General features: G+C 39.0%; 1 protein-coding gene across 1 annotated transcript; it reads left to right on the top strand.

Moving 5' to 3' along the window:
- The first annotated feature begins 18,842 nt into the window (after positions 1-18,842).
- LOC136203137 (glutaredoxin-C6-like) lies at positions 18,843-19,697 on the top strand. Its single transcript, XM_065994210.1, has one exon. The coding sequence runs from the start codon at positions 18,889-18,891 to the stop codon at positions 19,396-19,398; it is 510 nt and encodes a 169-aa protein (XP_065850282.1). The 5' UTR covers positions 18,843-18,888; the 3' UTR covers positions 19,399-19,697.
- The last annotated feature ends 423 nt before the right edge of the window (positions 19,698-20,120 follow it).

Raw genomic sequence — 20,120 nt, 5'->3', positions numbered from 1 at the left:
ACTGTTTTCATCACTCCACAATTGCTTTTGTTTATCAAAATCCTCTTTTATCTTCCGATCAATCTCAAATCAATACTCACTATCAAATTAGTTCAACATTAATTCAAGAATAACTACTTTCAACTTTTTAACTAGTAGTAGTATTATCTTAAATGTATAAATTGACCTTCAAATGAATTCAAATCACCATTATTAGTATTGCTTCCCCTCTTCAAAATAAGGGAAAATTTTAAAACCATGTAAAATGGGAGGCTCATTTATATATTTAACCCATTTACTCAACCTATTACATATCTAGACTGATTTTGTGTGACTTTTCCATAATATCCCTAATCTTCCCACTTCCCACCACATCGCGAACGGCCGCTCCCCCTATCTCCTTAGTTACGCAAAAAGTTGACTCCTCTATTAATGATTTCAAGACTTTTCATTTTCATTCCTTCCTTTAAATGGCAGGAAATCTGCACCATTTCATCAAATCACAATGAATTTCTCTTTTTCCTCTCTTCATCTCTTGATTTTGCAACTTCCTAACCTTAGAAAACGAAGCCATGGTTCTTCATCTTCCTGTTCGTTACTTGGTTTCTTTTTTCTTATTACCATGTTAGAAATTGTTATTCTACGTTATTTCCTTCGTTTTTCCCATGTTATCATATTGTTATTGTCGCTTTTAAGGGTGAAAGAGGCGAAAAATGTAAGTATCTATTGTTTTTTTTTCGTTTTTTCATGAATACACTTCGTGAATCGATGGTTTCACGCAGATTTGCGAAGAGAAAGAGCCTGGAAAGTGAGGATCTACTTCGTGAATCGATGATTTTTCGAAGATCTGCAAAGAGAAAGAGTCTGGAACGTGTGGATCTACTTCGCGAAGTCCGCGAATAGATCGTCACGTTTCAGACCTCACAAACTTTGCGAAAACATCGATATGCGACGTAGATCGTCACGTTTCAGACCTCGCATACCTCGCGAAAACATTGATTAGCGAAGTAAAATCACCTATTTCCCTGCACATTTACATCCGCATGCTTCGCTAATCCTCATTTCGCGAAGCCAAAATCGTCTTTTTCGCTGCCTAACACGATTAATTTTTTCTGAAGGTGGTTGAATACGTAACATCCCTTTCTGGAAGGCGGCGTACTGGGCTGCAGGGGAGATAACTTTCCGTCCTGTATAGGGATGAACTTCCCTCAAGATTGACACATTCACTCCTGAAATGGTTAGTTATGAGAGATTGTGCCAATAATCCGGTACCAATTTCAAAGCGGATGATTAATCTTAGTGTGCACCATAGGACACGTCCATCCCAAAAGGTCTGGACTTCCATTTCTCATCCCAAAAAGAAATGGAAGTCCAGACCTTTTGGGATGAGAAATGGAAGTCCAGACCTTTTGGGATGGACGTGTCTCACGGTGCACACCAAGATTACTCATCCGCTTCAAAATTGGTACCGGATTATTGGCACAATCTCTACTAACCAACCACTTTAGGAGTGAATAGCCGGAAGCGGATTAGCTGTTGGTTTTGAGGCCGTTTATAAAGAAAGCAAGACAACTTAAGAATTAGTATTAACAAAATATGCATTTATACAATATAAGTGTAAACCCTAGTATGTAAACTCTAACACAAACTTCCCATACAAGAATAATATATAGCTTTATATCATTCGCCCACAAGTTGAGCAAGGGCGAGATAAATGCTTAACTTAAGATAAAGTGCCCTAAAATGATATTTGGATAAAGGTTTTGTCAAGATATCTGGTACTTGATTTACGGTAGGTATATCCTAGACTCGAGAAAGCTCCTTGGACATATGGCCACACAAAAAAGAAGTCAACTTCCATATGTTTACTTGTTTGATGAAAGGTAGGATTTATTGTTAAATAAGTTATCAAAAAAATTGTTACATAATAAGCATGGAGACCAAGATAAAGAAAAAACAAGTTCATTGAGACTAATTTGCAACCAACTAATTTCAAAAGCTCCTGTGAAAAGTGCTCAATATTCAGCTTCAGTCCAAGAAGGAGCAACGAAATGATGCTTTTTAGATTTTCAAGATATCATATAACGACTCAAATTGATTATAAATTTTCAATAGTAGACTTTTGATCATCAATATTACCCGCCTGACCAAAATCACTAAAACTATGAAAGAACACTGATGATTGACGATGCAAGAAAATACCATGATCACGTGTATTTTAAAGGTAACAAAAAAGATGTTTAACACTTTGTTAGTGAATAACAGTTGGTGCATACATAAATTGAGCTAGCTTATTGACTACAAAGGAATTATCAAGCATGGTAAAAGATAAATATTGTAAATTGCCACAATACCTCAATACAAAGTGGGATCCAAAAATAGGTTACCCAAACCAAGCTGAAATTGTTCATCGACACACATAGGAGTCGAAATTCCCTTGCAATTGGACATTTTTGTCCGTTCCAACAATTCAAAAATGTATTTGGATTGATTGAGAAGTAATCGTTTAAAGGTCCAATGTGCCTCTACTCCCCAAAAAATAACTCAAAGTGCCAAAGTGGTGGATCACAAAATTCTTTCGTAACTTTGAAATGAGTAACTCCGAAGAGGGAACATGAGAACTCATCAAGCGAATATCGTCTACATAAATGAGACAAAAAAATTATAATTTATGCTGGTGGAGAGAAGTAAATCATATTTGGAACTTGAAAAACCAAGAATGTGCAAGGTATCAATAAGCCTCTTATGACACATACGAGGTGCTTGCTTCAATTTGTATAACAATTTTTGCAACTTCCATAAATGATTGGGTCTAAAAGGATCAATAAATCTTGTATAACGATTTTTGCAACTTGCATACACGATTTTTGCAACCGCAACATGTTAGCAATTTCAAGAAACAAACCTCTATGTGAAGGGTTTTTAAAGATATCTGCAAGTTTTCGTTTAGTTTTCACAAATAATAAATGCACAATTCTAGCTTGGATCTTTTCTCTTAAGAAATAACATTCAATTTTGATGTGTTTGGATCTTTCATTAAAAGTAGGATTATGTGCAAAATATATGGTTGCTTTGTTATCACATTAAAGGTTCATTATTGTCTATTGAGGAAACCCAATAAAACTAAGTAAAGCCAAAATTGATATTATACTTTTGTGGAGCCACGAGAAAGAACTTGTTTCTTCTTACTTTGTAATGAAATTAAGTACTTTCCTAGAAACACATTAAAACTAGTAACAGAATGTATAGTATCCAGACATCCAACCCAATCAGATTCACTGAACGCTATTAGCTTTAAATGAGAGTTAGGAGAATATAAAAGAAACTAAGCATCTAGCACCCATATAGACAAGATCTTGAGCTTTCAATATACCACGCCATAAGAAACTCGAATTACTCTTCAATTCATCCTCAAGAAAAATCAATATTAGGATAGTATCTCACCTTATACACTCTTACAACAAGAGAATTTGGGTTAAAAAGGAGACACATGTTGGTCCCGTATAACGTGACAAGGTTAGTTCCGGGGGGGATAGGAACTATTTAAAATTTTGTCCGTTAAGGCTGACTTCTTTTCTTTGAGAAAAGGTTTACACAACGGTGCTAAGTAGTTTTAAGACACAAGCTTAGTCAACTGGTGACTAAGTCTGTTTCTTTCCTTGAGTCAAGAGATAACACTTAAGTCTATTCCTGAACTCAGCTTCTTAGTGCACTCAACTCAGCGTGAGTTCGTTACTTAGTCAGTTTTATAGCAAGCAATATATAAAGGAGTTTAAAGGTTAGAAATATGTTACTTAGCAGACATATCCTGGTTCGGCCTCTCCGCCTACGTCCAGTCCCCGGAACTCGTTCCGAGCTTTTTGCATCCTCTACTGAGCTCTTTAAAGGTAGAGCACAAAACCTTTTACAACAGAAGCTGAGTATACAAGAGTACCTTCCTCTATTCCTCTACTCACTCCTATCACTACCGCTGAGTACTATAACCGAGTACTCAGCTTCTCCTTTCTATTCTTCTAGAAATGATAAGTGTTTGTCCTAAACAATAATTGCTAAGACACTTTAGATGAATAAAATCACTCTAGACTTTTACACAATGATTGGAATTGGTGTAAGATTTGCTTTGCTTTTCTCACAGAACTTCAAGTATGAATTTGGTCAGCGTTTCGACTTGATTGAAGATCTGCATCGAATGAAGCATTTGAAAGGCCTATTTATAGTGACACTTCAAGCACCGGTGATTTCGAATTTCGAAATAACCGTTGGAGGCTAACGGATTCCTATCGCTTTCACTCAGTGTCGTTGGCCAATGAGATTCTTGTATCTTCTGTCTACGGCAGTGCTCAACAGCTTTTCGTCAGATGAACAGAATGTTTCGACATTTATAGTAAAGTCTTCCAGACAGCTTACTGCGTCTTCTGAGCTTTACCCAAAGTAGAAATACTTTGTCTCTAAGTTGGTTCTGTTCTTCCGCTGACCTGACTACCTTGTCGCTCAACTCAGCAGCTTCGTCTTAAAGCAATTTGGTCGAAGGCTTCTCGATCCTTCTTCATGCTGGGCTGGCATTTTACTTGATATGACTGCGTTTTGTCTTCCTGGGCTGTGAGGTCTTGATCTGTTGACTTGGGCTTGACTTCCTCTTATGGGCCTTTAGGCTTTTTATCTTAATGTCTTATAAATCAATTAACTCAACATTGAACAAACACATTAGTGTGAATAAATCAAAGCATTTAAATTTAATGTGTTAGAATATTTTTATCATTCACATAAATAATTTTGTCAAATCAAAATCATGTGGAAAGGTGTTTCAACAAACTCCCCCATTTTGATGTTGGCAATATTCAGTAAGGAACTCAGTGTTGAGCTCCCCCATGATAGTTGACCTTGTTTTTCTCAAGATACTCCCCCGTAAGGGTTGAGCTACTGACTTAGTTTTACTTTAAACATTTCAAGGTTTAATCAAGTAGGTCTAAGGTCAGTTTTCAGAAATAGGTCAGCTCATGGAACATATTCTTTTTAACTCAGTTAAGTTATGCGGAAGATTTAGATATCAGAGTACGCTGAGTATATCTTTGTTCAATGAGTTTTAGTTAAGAGGACATATAAAAGAGGTCAATGTATAGATCAACACAGCAGACAATCATGAAGCAATGTAAACAAATAACAAAGTTGATTTAATGAAGATACGCTAAATGTTTAGCACAAAACATAAGTAAGCATCACATAGGATTAGTCAATTTGAAAAAGTAGATGCATGCATAGTTTTGGATTAATGGTCAGCACAAAAAAAAAATACATCAGGAAAAGAATACAAGTTTTAAAAACTAAATCTAGCAGTTCTAGTCAAGCTATTTTTTCTTGTAGTTGACTTGGGCAGAATGCTCTTTAGCTTTTCCCTTTTGTTTCTGCTGACTGCCAGATGCTTCTCCTGTATGTTGAGTTCTACCAGCTTGTTCTTTCTCCCCCATTTTGCCAGCATCAGGTGGAGGATGAATGAAGGTGTCGTTGAGGGAAGCACGATTTAACCGTACAGAGAATGCATTAAGCTTACGCGTGCTTTCATTTATACCATCAAAAACAGGAACACCATCATCCAAGACAGAACGGGGAACCCTAACCGAGGCACTGAGCATACTCAGAATGTATTCTTGAGACTTCCCAACCCAGGTGATAGTGTCAGTCAGCATGGCATAAGCTTGACGAAACATTTTAAGCAGAGCCGAGTCATAATACTGACGTTGAGCATTCGTGTGACGCACATGTTTGAAGATGGATTGGGAGTATTGCAGAAGCTCATTTGTCTTGAGTTGGTCAGTTTCCATCTCTTCCTTACTCAAGTTGAGTAGACGGACAGCCTCACTAATTTGCTCAATGGAGCATTGGGAGGAGGAAGAGAGTTAAGCATTGGTTCTGGCTTGCTCAGAGTGAAGCTGGGTAAAGAGTTGATGAACTTCAGCGGAAGTTGCATACATAGAGTTCGCAGCTGACAGGTTTTGAAATTGAGCCTGGAGAGAGTTCATGTGATTGACCATTGTCAGCTGGAGTTCGGTCAGCTTTACTATTGATTCCTGCTTCGGCTGTTGAGACTGGAGTGATGTCATGACACTCAGAAGATCCTTAAGACCTTTGATTTCTGTAAGAAGCTAAGTGACAGAGGAAAGTTGAGTTGGCTCAACAGGAACAGAGCCAGCGTCATCGGCATTGGTTTGATGAAGGTCGTGGAGTAGAGCTTGAGCTGAGTCAATGATTCTTCGACCAGACTCAGTGGCATTCAGATAAGTATAGGATCCATCATGGTTTGGACCAGTTGCCGGAATACGAGTAGAACCGGAAGGTGGAGGTGTTTGGTTCCTTTCATTATTGGAGGTTCCAACATGATCAGCGGCTGGACTTGAGTTCAGATTGCCAGTAGAAGCTGACTGGTTGATATTCTGCACTTGAGGATGTGGAAAAGGGTGATCAGTATAATTATCTACTTGCTCAGAGTCAGGCTGACTAGTTTGAGGAGGTTGAGGAGTTTCAGCACTAACTTGAGCAGGTGTTTCCTTTGCTATCTCAATGTTTTGAGCAGCAGGGACTTCGAGGATGTGCTCGGTATTATCTTGACCTTGAGTAGCAATTGAGTCGGCATGTTCCTTAGGCTGAGAAACAGAGGCTTGCTTTTGCTCTTGCTCTGGTGGAGAAAACTCAGTTGGATTAGAGAAGAATTTGAACTGCATGTCAGAGAGATCAGTGATCGGATCCCGTAGAGGTGAGTCATCCAGAAGGTCAATGACTGGGGATTTATGAGCCTTCTTCTTAAGTCTCCTCAATTTCTTAGTCTTTGGAGGAGAGGGGTCAGCTTGAATAGAGTCAATTGAGTCAGTAGGTGAAGTTACCCCTAGATCAGCATAGTCCTTTGCTGTTGGCTCAGCTTGTTCTTCAACTAGCTCAGTGTTGGTTATTTCATGTTGCTCAGCATCTGCTGTCTCCTCAGCATCAAGTTGACCTCCGAGATTACCCAATTCTTCTTCATCTTGGTCAGTGGGGGTTTTCTCAAGATCAATGCCTTGACTTCTCATGAAATGTGAGTCTTCAGAGATAACGACGTCAAGTGGGGGTGCATCGATAGGACTTAACCCAGAAGAGATCTTCTTCTTCTTTCTCAGTGGTTGCTCAGGAGTGTCCTCTTTTTCTTCTTCCTCAGGCTCAGCTTACCTTTTGAAGTTTTCTGCTGACTTAGGCCCAACCTGACCTTGTGCAACTTGAGGATTTGTTCTTTTGGACACAAACCGAATCTTTTTCGGTGGAGCATCAACGTCTTTGGAAGAGGTTTGAACAGCTTTCCTCTTTCTGTCCTGCTTGTCAGCTTGAGCTTTCCTCACTTTCTTTCCTTCTCTGGTCAGCATCCCTTTTGTTTCCTGAACAGCGGCCCCTTTTCCTTTCTTAGGGACAATGGGTTGGTCGTAGACCAAGCCGAATAATGCAGCTGCAGTAATTTCAGTCCCCCAGACATTAATTTCCTCAACCAAGCTCACCTGGTGATATTTGAGGATTCTGGTAATAAGGGAGCCTAACCTAAGGGTTCCAGTACTTCTTTGAAAACCACCGATTAGAAAGACTGGCATGTTGATCGGCTGGTAGGTCAGCATGTGCCAGATGAAGCACTGCTCGAAGTTCGACACTGAAGAAGTGGAGTTGACCTTTGGAAAGCGGAAGTTGGTCAGTATGTAATGGGCCATATTTTGATTCTGACCCATGGAGGTACTCGAGATTTCCCCGGCATGACCGGCAGGTTTGCAAAACTCAGTGGGATAGTCAATTTTTTCGTGGTCACCTGTTTTTCGAAGTTTAGCTCCTTCGGTTTTCAATTTTAGCAGTTTGGCAAGGTAAGGAGGGTTGGTGAAGATATCTTTCCCTTGAACCTTGGTGACCATGTAGTCCCGGTTATCATCAGCGACTCTTTGGTTAGTGTAAAACTCCTTCACTAACTCAGGATAGGTGGCTTCTCGAGTCGAGAATAGCTCGGTCCAGCCGTTCTTTGAGATCCACTCACAGAAGGGTTGCTCAGCTTCCACAAAGCCCTTCGAGAACCAGCTGGAGTGGTCAACCTTATATCCCCTTACCCTGTTGTAAACTAGGGAGTAGGTACATTCCATCGGTTTCTTTCCCTTATCCTACTTCTGTTTCCCTTTCGAAGAGGTAGCTTGGTCAGCGTGGGGTTTCTTGCTTGGTGTTGTGACCTTAGAATGGTCATGCTGACCTTCTTCTTGAGATTCAGTTAGGGTTTCCTCGTGTGCTTGCTCAGTTTGGTACGATGGATTTTCATCGGAGTGGTTGTCGTTGTAACCGCCTCCGGAGAGATTTTGAGAATCCGACATGATTTTCAGAGAAATTTGAGAGGTTTAGGATTTTTAGAAAAGAGAGGATTTGAATACCAGAAATTTCTAAGCGTAAAGAGGTACAAGTGGGAATTCATCCACTATTTATAGAGGTGTCGAGTTGATCTGAAGCGTTGAGGTGGCTGTTTGACCTCGAGATACTCAATCGACAATGATTCTGGCATTTATGACACAATCGGCGCATGTATTTTCTAATTATTGTGCTTACGTCATCCTAGGTGGCTATTTAATTTGCGTGTTTAGCATTAATTGTGCAACGGATCTTTACTCAGTGTTAAGAATTCTAAACGTTTAATGTTCTGAGTAGTCAGTTTTACGCAAAGGAATTATTCGTGTGCTTAGTAACTCAGCTTAAGATAACCACTCAGCGTGTATATCTACTCAGCATGTAATAGCTATTGATTTAGCACAAATCACTCAGCATGGTAATCAACTCAGCATGCATATGTCACATATTATACTTGGAATTTATTGAAGAGGATTAAACATACCAATGGCTTCTCTAAGTATGTTGAATTTCTCACGAGCCAGTGGCTTTGTGAAGATATCAGCAAGCTGCTCATCCGTTGGGACATAGGTCAGCTTGATCTCTCCCTTGAGTACATGATCTCTGATGAAGTGATGTCTTATGCTGACGTGCTTCATCCTGCTGTGCTGGATTGGGTTCTTTGATAGGTCAATGGCACTTTTGTTGTCACATTTGGCTTCAATCATTTTAGTTTGAACACCATAATCTTCTAGCTGTTGCATGATCCAGGGGACTTGAGCAACACAGCTTCCAGTAGTAATGTACTCAGCTTCAGTGGTTGACAGGGCTACTGACGACTGCTTCTTACTGAACCAAGACACAAGACAGCTTCCAAGGAAGTGACATCCTCCTGAGGTGCTTTTTCGCTCAAGCTTGTCTCATCCGTAGTCAACGTCAGTGTATCCAATGAGTGTGAAATCATAAGTATTGGGATACCATAAACCTGTATTCACTGAGCCTTGCAAATATCTAAGGATTCTTTTTACAACTATGTAATGAGATTCCTTAGGGTTAGATTGATATCTAGCACAATAACATACTGAGAACTGAATGTCCGGCCTACTAGCAGTTAAGTAGAGTAGAGAGCCAATCATACCTTGGTACAATTTGCTGTCTACTGACTTACCATTTTCGTCAGCGCAGAGGATAGTGTCAGTGCCCATAGGGGTAGATATTGACTTGCAGTTCTCAAGTTCATACTTCTTCAATATCTCCTTAGCATACTTAGTTTGACTGATGAAGATGCCATTTTTCCCTTGTTTGATTTGAAGTCCAAGGAAGAAGTTGAGTTCTCCCATCATTGACATTTCAAACTCAGTCTGCATCTGCTTACTAAATTCCTTGCACATGGACTCATTAGTGGCACCAAAAATAATGTCATCAACATATATCTGAGCCAGTAGGGTATCTTTACCCTTCCTCTTAATGAATAAGGTTGTATCAGCTTTACCTCTGACATAATTTCTAGTCAGCAGGAAACTGGTCAGCCTCTCATACCAAACACGTGGTGCTTGCTTGAGACCATACAGAGCCTTTTTGAGTTTATAAACGTGGTTTGGGAACTTGGGATCCTCAAACCCTGGAGGCTGATTAACATAGACTTCCTCGTTTATAACTCCATTAAGGAATGCACTCTTAACATCCATTTGAAATAATTTAAAGTTCATATAACTTGCATATGCATATAAAATTCTTATAGCCTCTAGCCTTGCCACTGGGGCGAAGGTCTCACCGTAGTCAATACCTTCTTGCTGACTATAGCCCTGAGCTACAAGTCTTGCTTTGTTCCTGACCACGTTCCCTTGTTCATATAGCTTGTTGCGGAAGACCCATCTTGTTCCTATGGTCTTCTGGCTTCTTGGATTTGGCACTAAGTCCCATACTTCATTTCTTCTGAACTGATCAAGTTCTTCTTGCATTGCACTCATCCAGAACTCATCGTGCTCAGCTTCAGAGAAGTTCTTTGGTTCCTGAACTGAGACGAATGCTACGTTGCTGAGGTATCTCATGAGTTGATTTCTTGTCATCAGGGTGTTTTCAGCAGCATCAAGAATGGCACTCTCTGAGTGTCCTCTTGGAATTCTGATCTCTTTTGGTAGAGAGATGTCTTGAGCTGGTTGTGTTTCAACAATCTCTGCAGGTATAGATTGGTCAGTGAAAACAATTTGAGTTTCGCTTTTACCTTTGGTCAGCCCTTGAGGTAGTGACTCAGCGGTTGTTTCTTGGTCAGCAGGTGCTTAGTATGGATCATCCTCAGTCAGCTGCTTGTCTTTTCCTGCAGGGTTAGTTTCATCGAACTCAACGTGTACTGACTCTTCTAAGACCTGAGTTCGTTTATTGAAAACTCTATATGCTTTGCTGTTTGTTGAGTAGCCTAAAAAGATAGCTTCATCACCTTTTGAATCAAACTTAGCAAGGCTATCTTTAGTATTTAGAATAAAACATTTACAGCCGAAGGCACGAAAGTATCCAATGTTGGGTTTTCATCCGTTCCAAAGTTCGTAGGGAGTCTTCTTTAATATGGGTCTGAGTAGAGCCCTATTAAGTATGTAGCAAGCTATGTTGACAGCTTCTCCCCAAAAGTACTTTGGAAGCCTATGCCCACTCAGCATTGTCCTGACTATTTCAACCAAAGTTCTGTTTTTCCTCTCAACTACCCCATTCTGTTGAGGCGTTCTAGGAGCAGAAAAATTATGGTCAATGCCGCTGGCTTCACAGAATTCAACAAACTGTTGGTTTTTGAATTCTCCACCATTATCACTTCGGATGTGAGCTAACTTTAGGTCTTTATCATTTTCAAGTTTTCTTACTAATGTTGAAAACGTCGCAAAGGTTTCATCCTTGCTACTCAGCAAGATGATCCAAGTGTACCGAGAAAAGTCATCTACAATGACCAAGGAAAATCTCCTACCACCCAAGCTCAGCGACTGGACTGGTCCGAATAGATCCAAGTGTAGCAACTCGAGTGGATGCTTGGTTGAGACAATGTTTTTACTATGAAAAGATGTTTTAGTTTGTTTTCCAGCCTGACAAGCATTGCATAATTGATCCTTTTCGAACTTAAGTTCTGGCAGTCCCTCAACTAATTGCTTTCTTGCTAGTTTGGCCAGGAGGTCCATGCTTACATGACCAAGTCTCATGTGCCATAGGCAGGAATTTTCTTTCTTTGACACTAAGCATACATTTTTCGAAAATTTCTTTTCCAAATTCAGCATAAAGACATTATCAATACGATGGGCGGTTAAAATCAATTCATTTGTTTTTCCCTCGAGTATTTTACATCCAGTGTCATCAAATATAACTTTTCTCCCGTTATCACATAGCTGAGCTACGCTGAGTAAGTTATATTTAAGTCCACTGACTAGGGAGACTGACTCAATAGTAGGATTACCACCAACGGTTCATGAACCTACTATCTTACCCTTTTTGTTGTCTCTGAAACTTACGCTTCCACCTCATTTACGCACAAGTGTGATGAACTGAGTTTCATCACCAGTCATATGCCTCGAGCATGCGCTGTCAATGTACCACATTTTTTACTTCTCAGCACACCTCAGGCTTACCTGCAATATAGCTAGTTATTTTTAGGTACCCAAGTCTTTTTGGGTCCTTGTTTGTTAGGCTCAGCAGGCAAAGCATCATATTTAATCTTATGACGACACACTTGGACAGTGTGTCCATTTTTCCCACAGAAGTCACAACTAACCTTCCGTTTGGGATTTTTCACTGACTGGTCAGCACCCTAGTGCTGAGCATGCCAGCACACCTTTATGGTGTGTCCTTTCTTCCCACAGAAGTCACACTGGACATTCCGCTGAGGATTCCATCTCTGCTGACTAGTACTTCGGTACTGAGTGTTCAGAGGAATATTTCTTTTATTCGGAACTTTGAATTGGTTCTGAATAGATGTGACATCCGTTCTTAGTTTCTTAGAATCTGATTGGACCTCAGAGACAAATTTGTGCATAGTTTCTATGTTGCTATGCAAAGTTGACTTGTCTTGGAGAAGATATCAAAGGTCACTGAGTTTGACCTCTTCAATCTCGTCATATCGCCTGCTGAGTGCTCTAACCTTCTTGTTACACTTTTTGATAAGTGTGTAGAGGTCACTCAGGGCATTTATCATTTCATTTCTGAGCAGGGGTAGTGATATTACCTCAGTTGAGTGTGCCTCATCGTCAGATGCAATGGAGGGGTCAGCATGCTCAGAAACACAAGGCTCAGCAAGCTCATCTGCCATGAAGCAGATCATTGCTGACTCAGTGGCATCAGCTCCTGATGATGATGACTCATCACTATCACTCCAGGTTGCCACCATTGCCTTCTTGTTGTTCCTCTTTTCCTTCCTCAAGGTAGGACAACTTGATTTGATATGGCCAGTTTGATGACATTCAAAGCATGTGATTGGCTTTGAGCTGTCCTTCTTGTACTTGTTGTCGCTGGACTCAGCTTTGTATTTGTCAAACTTCTTGTAAGGCTTCTTTGAATATTTATCATTCTTTCTGAACAGCCTTTTCATTTTTCTAGTGAACATAGCCATCTCTTCAACGTCTGTTGAGCTCCCGTCAGTGGAGTCAGCTTTCATGACAAGAGACTTTTGCTTCTTGTCCTCAGACTTCTCCTTCACCTCAAAATTCTTCATTGAGATCTCATGGGTTAGCAGAGATCCAATGAGTTAATCATACTTGTAGGTGTTCAAGACTTGAGCTTCCTCAACATCAGTTTTCTTGGCTTGCCAGCTTTTGGGAAGGCTCCTCAGTATCTTCTTGACTTGCTCTTCCTCAGTAAAGATCTTGCCAAGTCTTTTGAGCTTGTTGATTATGTTTGTGAATCTTGAGTTCATTTCAGAGATTCCTTCATCATCATTCATTTCAAACAGCTCGTATAACCTCATGTGCTGGTTCACCTTGGACTCTTTAACTTTGTTGGTTCCTTCGTAGGTGACCTCCAGTTTCTTCCAGATTTCCTGTGCTGACTCACAACCTGAAATTTTGTTGTACTCTGCAGCATCTAACGCACAGTGAAGCATGTTTTATAGCCGAAGCATGATTTTGAAGCTTCTTGAGGTCATATTCTGTCCATTTAGTCTCAGCTTTAACGACCGTTTGGCCGTCAATAGTTTCAACGGGAACAAATGGGCCTTGTACTATAGCAAGCCATGCACTCATATTTGTTGCCTGAATGAAATTTTTCATTCAGTTCTTCCAAAAGGTGTAGTTAGACCCGAAGAACAGAGGAGGCCGAGTAATGGACAGTCCCTCAGGAAGAATCTGAGTTGTCTGATTTTCTGGGAGGAAACGAGTGCTGTTCTCAGCCATTGTGGGGATCAGCTCAAGATAGTTATATCTTGCTCAGTGAGCTTTTAAGCTCTGATACCACTTGTTGGTCCCGTATAACGTGACAAGGTTAGTTCCAAAGGGGGGGATAGGAACTATTTAAAATTTTGTCCGTTAAGGCTGACTTCTTTTCTTTGAGAAAAGGTTTACACAGCGACGCTAAGTAGTTTTAAGACACAAGCTTAGTCAACTGGTGACTAAGTCTGTTTCTTTCCTTGAGTCAAGAGATAGCACTTAAGTCTATTCCTGAACTCAGCTTCTTAGTGCACTCACCTCAGCGTGAGTTCGTTACTTAGTCAGTTTTATAGCAAGCAATATATAAAGGAGTTTAAAGGTTAGAAATATGTTACTCAGCAGACATATCCTGGTTCGGCCTCTCCGCCTACGTCCAGTCCCCGGAACTCGTTCCGAGCTTTTTGAATCCTCTACTGAGCTCTTTAAAGGTAGAGCACAAAACCTTTTACAACAGAAGCTGAGTATACAAGAGTACCTTCCTCTATTCCTCTACTAACTCCTATCACTAACGCTGAGTACTATAACCGAGTACTCAGCTTCTCCTTTCTATTCTTCTAGAAATGATAAGTGTTTGTCCTAAACAACAATTACTAAGACACTTTAGATGAATAAAATCACTCTAGACTTTTACACAATGATTGGAATTGGTGTAAGATTTGCTTTGCTTTTCTCACAAAACTTCAAGTATGAATTTGGTCAGCGTTTCTACTTGATTGAAGATCTGCATCGAATGAAGCATTTGAAAGGCCTATTTATAGTGACACTTCAAGCACCGGTGATTTTGAATTTCGAAATAACCGTTGGAGGCTAACAGCTTCCTGTCGCTTTCACTCAGGACATGCTCAGTGTCGTTGGCCAATGAGATTCTTGTATCTTCTGTCTACGGCAGTGCTCAGCAGCTTTTCGTCAGATGAACAGAATGTTTCGACATTTATAGTAAAGTCTTCCAGACAGCTTACTGCGTCTTCTGAGCTTTACCCAAAGTAGAAATACTTTGTCTCTAAGTTGGTTCTGTTCTGTCGCTGACCTGACTACCTTGTCGCTCAACTCAGCAGCTTTGTCTTGAAGCAATTTGGTCGAAGGCTTCTCGATCCTTCTTCATGCTGGGCTGTCGTTTTACTTGATACGACTGCGTTTTGTCTTCCTGGGCCGTGAGATCTTGATCTGTTGACTTAGGCTTGACTTCCTCTTATGGGCCTTTAGGCTTTTTATCTTAATGTCTTATAAATCAATTAACTCAACATTAAACAAACACATTAGTGTGAATAAATCAAAGCATTTAAATTTAATGTGTTAGAATATTTTTATCATTCACATAAATAATTTTGTCAAATCAAAATCATGTGGAAACGTGTTTCAACAACACCAACCTTGTGTTAGCTAAAAGTGCTAAGTTAAAGCGATTCAACTTTAGAAAGCCCATTCCCCTTTGTCATTTAGGTAAACTCAATCAATCCAAGATCTCCAACGAATACCTTGCTGATTTTCACTAGAAGAACCCCACCAAAAGGAATGCATAATTCTTTCGAGATCTGTGTAGAGAGTGACAGGGATCTCAAAGAGACCCATTGCATAAGATAAGATGGCTTGAAGGACCGACTTGATTAAAGATTCAGGCTTTGACTTTTTCTTCAAAAATAATGAAAAATTTGGAGCTTATTTCTGCCAATAAGACAACACCAAGTAGCCACTGACCACATCATTCGAATAAACCTCAAGAAAATTACGTAACACTTGACAAACCGATGAAGAATAATTTCTTCTGAAAGTAATTGAAGACTTATCATAGTTTATCAATTGACCCGAAGCTTCATAATAGTGCTTCAAACAATTTTTAATGGATTCACCTTCCCTTCGAGAGGCGCTAAAGAAAAGGTAGTTATCATCTGCAAAGAATAGACGAGAGATAGCTGGGGCATATTTCGTAACACTACACCCATGAATCTGTCCCTTCTTCTCAAGCTTAGTAAGATACACCAAAAGAGCTTTTGTACAAATTAGAAACAAGTACGGAGAGATGTGATCACATTGGCAAAGCCCCTTCCGAGGTTTAATCGGTCTAATAGAATGCCTATTGCTAATTATAATATAGCTACCTTTAGAAACACATCGCATAACTAGGTTAGCCCAACTCTGAGCGAAACCAAGCTTCTCCATCATATTATGCAAAAAAACCACTCAGCCCGATCATAAGCTTTGGACATATATATTTTTAGAGCAGCCCTACCCAACTTTGTTGTAGTATTTTTCTACAAATAATGATTCAATTCAAAAGCCAACATGACATTATCTGTTACTAAATGCCACGGAAGAAAAGCACTTTGAGATTGAGAGATAACACTAGGCAGAACATGTTTCAAATGATTAACAAGCACTTTTGACACAATTTTGTAGATGATATTGCAAATAGAAAAATCTCTGAGATCCGAGACTTTAACCGATGGATTCAACCACTGTAAGTAATAAGAAGTAACATGAGCACCCATAATATCCTAAAAACATTGATAAAAAAGGGTTAAACCCATCAAGCCTAGAGCTCTTATCAGGATGCATACTGAAAACTACATTTTTTACTTCATTAGCTGCATATGGACGAAGCAAGTCTGCATTTTGCTCGGTCGAAACTTTTGCGTCTATATTTGCAATTATTATGAGCATCACAACCATTTGACTTCAAAATATCCTGAAAAGAATCAGATATGACATTATCCAAACATGTGTTCCAATCCCTCCAGACATCCTGATTTGTAATTGAAGAAGGGCATTTTCCTCCTTCAACTCGATGCCGACTGATGGAAAGTTTTTGAATTTTGATCCCCAGATTCTAATCGTTCCTGTTTGGAGCATTGTTTCTAATAGTTTTTCCGTTGCTCTAAGAGAGAATTAAGCTTATCACAGGCAATACCAATCTATGTTATAAATTCACTTTCACGTCGGCCCTTAAGTTGAAAAATAGAGTCCATGCATTGCTGGATTTTCTTTTTAAATTGATTCCTCAATTGGTCTCCCCAAATTAAAAGGGTTTAACTACAAGAATGGATACACTCTTAAACAATAGATAAATTTAGAATCCCATTCCAACATAATTTTGTCTCGACAGTCCACTTCTTTAACCCAATCATTCTCAAAGCGAAATTGATGGAAACACATACCTAGATTATGTTCAAGAGAGGGAGGGGTAGAGATTAGTATGATCAGAACAAGGGGCTTCCACAATGTAAACTTTGGCTATAGTAAAAATCACAAACCATTCAGGGGTAGCCATGCCATGATGCAGTTTCTCCTCTATTAGATAATTTGAACATTTACCCTTATCCCAAATAAAAGGGTAACCAACTAGATGAACTTTAGACAAAACTTCAATAGCAGCATCAAAGCCACAGAGGATAGAAGGCGAGTGACGGTTTCCCCTTTTCTTCTCTGATTGAGAGAGTAAATCGTTGAAATCGCCGATTATGAGCCATGGAAGATTAGAAGTTTGAGAAGCTCCCAAGAGTTTCTCCTTCGACTGCGCTCAGGGAAGCCATAATACCAAGTAAGATGCTATTTTTTAGACTCTTGAACATACACTGCAATATTGATGAAATTTCCTGAGTATCTCAAAAGATGAGATGTACAATTATTTTACCACAATAGAGCAACCCACCCCCACATTTATATGGATTAGTATAAAAAAAAGCACATCATAAGCAAGTTTGGATTTTATTGCTACAATTTTATTTTTATTACATTTTGGAGCATTTATTTGGGGGTTTTAGAAAAGGGGAAGGGAAAGAAAAAGTTTCATTCATTTTGTTATTTTGTTAATTCAATAATTTCCTTTACTGTTTTTTTTTAATTTTGAATTTACCTCTAACTTCTCTAACTTCACTTTTGATCTTTATATTTATATATTTTTTTTTATTTTTTTCTCAAAAGATAGTTTTGAATAAATTTAACTTTTGATTTTTATTTTGATCCTTATATTTTTTTTATCTATAGACTAATTTCAGTTTTGATCTTTATTCCTATTTGATTTTATTTTTTGCGTTGATAAATAATTTTGTTAAATATTTTTTTTATCATATTATTCAGTTTTAGTATTTATTTTTAATTATTCTAAAATGATTATTTTTTTAAATAAATTTTTTTATGTATTTTTTTTTATTTAATCTTATTTCAATTTCTTCTGTTGTATAGACAATCTCGAAGCAGTCAAGATGATTTCTGATAAAAGGGTTATGTGTTTAGGGAGCCAAAATTTAGTTAAAGCAATTAGAAGGATTTGCTCCTCTTTCGATTCTATCAACTTTTGCCATGTTTTCAGGGAGCAGAATCGGGTGACAGATCGGCTTGCTGCTGAGGGCCATGAGAGGACTTTGGGCGTCTCTATTTTCTCTTCTCCTCCTGATTTTCTGTAATCTTTGCTTTCTGAAGATATTGTGGGGGTTAACTTTCCTAGATTAATTTGTGGTGTTTGTTTTTGTCTTTACTTTCTTTTCCCTACCAAACAAAAAAATTACATGTAATTAATTTATTAATACATATGTATAGAAATTATTGTTCAAAACACAACTCTGGTTTATTACCTTATTTGAACCAAATAGTCGCAAATGAAATAATGGCTATATCATTTTTTATGTGGAACTGAAACTAACATATAAGAGAATTCATGATCATTCCATTATTTTATCATTGTTTCCGCTTATTGATTATAATGGGAAACAAGAATTGTTAAAGTCCGAACTGTCTGGAAACTACCTATGTCTTGACCGTTCCAATTTAGAGTACTCATAAGATGTGGGGGGGGGGGGGGGGGGGGGGCTTGGAATCAGGTCAAACGAGAAAGAGAAGAATTGAAAAAAACTATTTTACTCAAAAAGAAAAAAAAAAAACTCCACAGCAGTCTGATGTATTATAGCAAGTGTAGAGTGGAAATACATAGAAGAATGATGCATAGAGAGGGAGGGAGGGAGGGAGGGGGCATTAATAAAGAAGAAGAAAAGAAAAGAAAAGGGGCGCGTGCGAGTGAAAAGTGGAAAACTATGCCGCAAGGAATTGAATTGATATTAATATTGATACTCATACTGGACTAGTAAATAAAAAAAAAAAAAAAAAAAAAAAGAGAGCACAGTAGATTGTGATGTAAGCAACACTCATCTCTCTCTGTCTAATGCTAATGCTAATGCTAATGCTATGTTCTGATTTTATAAATAAAAACTCCACCCTCCCTTCCTTCCCTCCCATCAAGTACTTCTCCCCCGTTGACATCATTTCTTTTCTTCACAACGCGATGCAAGGTCTACGACGTTGCTCAGACGACGTCGTCCTTACCCCTTCTCCTCCTTCTTTTTCCATCGACGCCGCTGAATCCGCCGAGGCTCGTATCCAACGCCTCATTTCCGAGCATCCCGTCATCATTTTCTCCAGATCCTCCTGCTGCATGTGCCACGTCATGAAGAAGCTCCTCTCTACTATCGGTGTTCATCCCACCGTTATTGAATTGGATGACCACGAGATCTCCGCTCTTCCTCCTCCTCCTTCTCCTGATTCCGATACCACTCTCGCTCCTTCCGTCTTCATTGGTGGAACCTGCATCGGAGGTCTTGAATCTCTCGTCGCTCTCCATCTCAGCGGCCATCTCGTCCCCAAGCTCGTCGATGTTGGCGCTCTCTGGGTATAATCAATATCCACATAACTTATGTGATTTTCATTGTTGGATCTGTATTTCTCTATTCCAATTCCTGTAATTCAAATAGGTAGCTGCCTAGCTAGCTAGCATATATATATATTAATTGTTCACTGCTCCATGGTCAAATACCATTTACTTTTACTACCAGGAACGAATCAAAGAAGCTGTCGTAAATCAATCAATTTGTGATTAATTAAACTCTTTGTTTTCATTTAATTAGATTATCTTTCCCCGTCTCTAAGGAAAGATACAACAATGTTCATGTATAACACAGAATCACCTATCTTATCTTATGATATCAAATTCAGTTGGTTTTAGAAAAAGCTGTGTGTTAGGAATTAATTAATTAAGTTTAGTTTGCTCCACAGGTTAATGTAAATAGAGATTCTATTAGTGAAGAAGAATCTTATTAGTTTAATTATGTAGATGTAGAACACAAAATCAAGGTAGTATGTGGGGGCAACACGAATAATTGAGCAATCAGGGCCGTTTAATGGTTAAGTAAAGGAAAAACGTATGTATGAGTATTTTGATGACAAAGACGAGGTTGAGGAGCTCTGTCAGTGTCAGATATACTGACAAAATTCTCTCAATTATTGCTAAAGTAATGTTCATAAATCATCCACGGTTTTCCATGTCCCTTCTTTTTTTATATTTCATTACCTCACCTCACCTCACCTAAGTAATTAATTCTCCAAGACATGCATTAATTC

The sequence above is a fragment of the Euphorbia lathyris genome, chromosome 8 (genome assembly GCF_963576675.1).
Source record: "Euphorbia lathyris chromosome 8, ddEupLath1.1, whole genome shotgun sequence".
Classification (NCBI taxonomy): Eukaryota; Viridiplantae; Streptophyta; class Magnoliopsida; order Malpighiales; family Euphorbiaceae; genus Euphorbia; species Euphorbia lathyris.
This window is presented reverse-complemented; position numbering and strand designations above follow the sequence as displayed.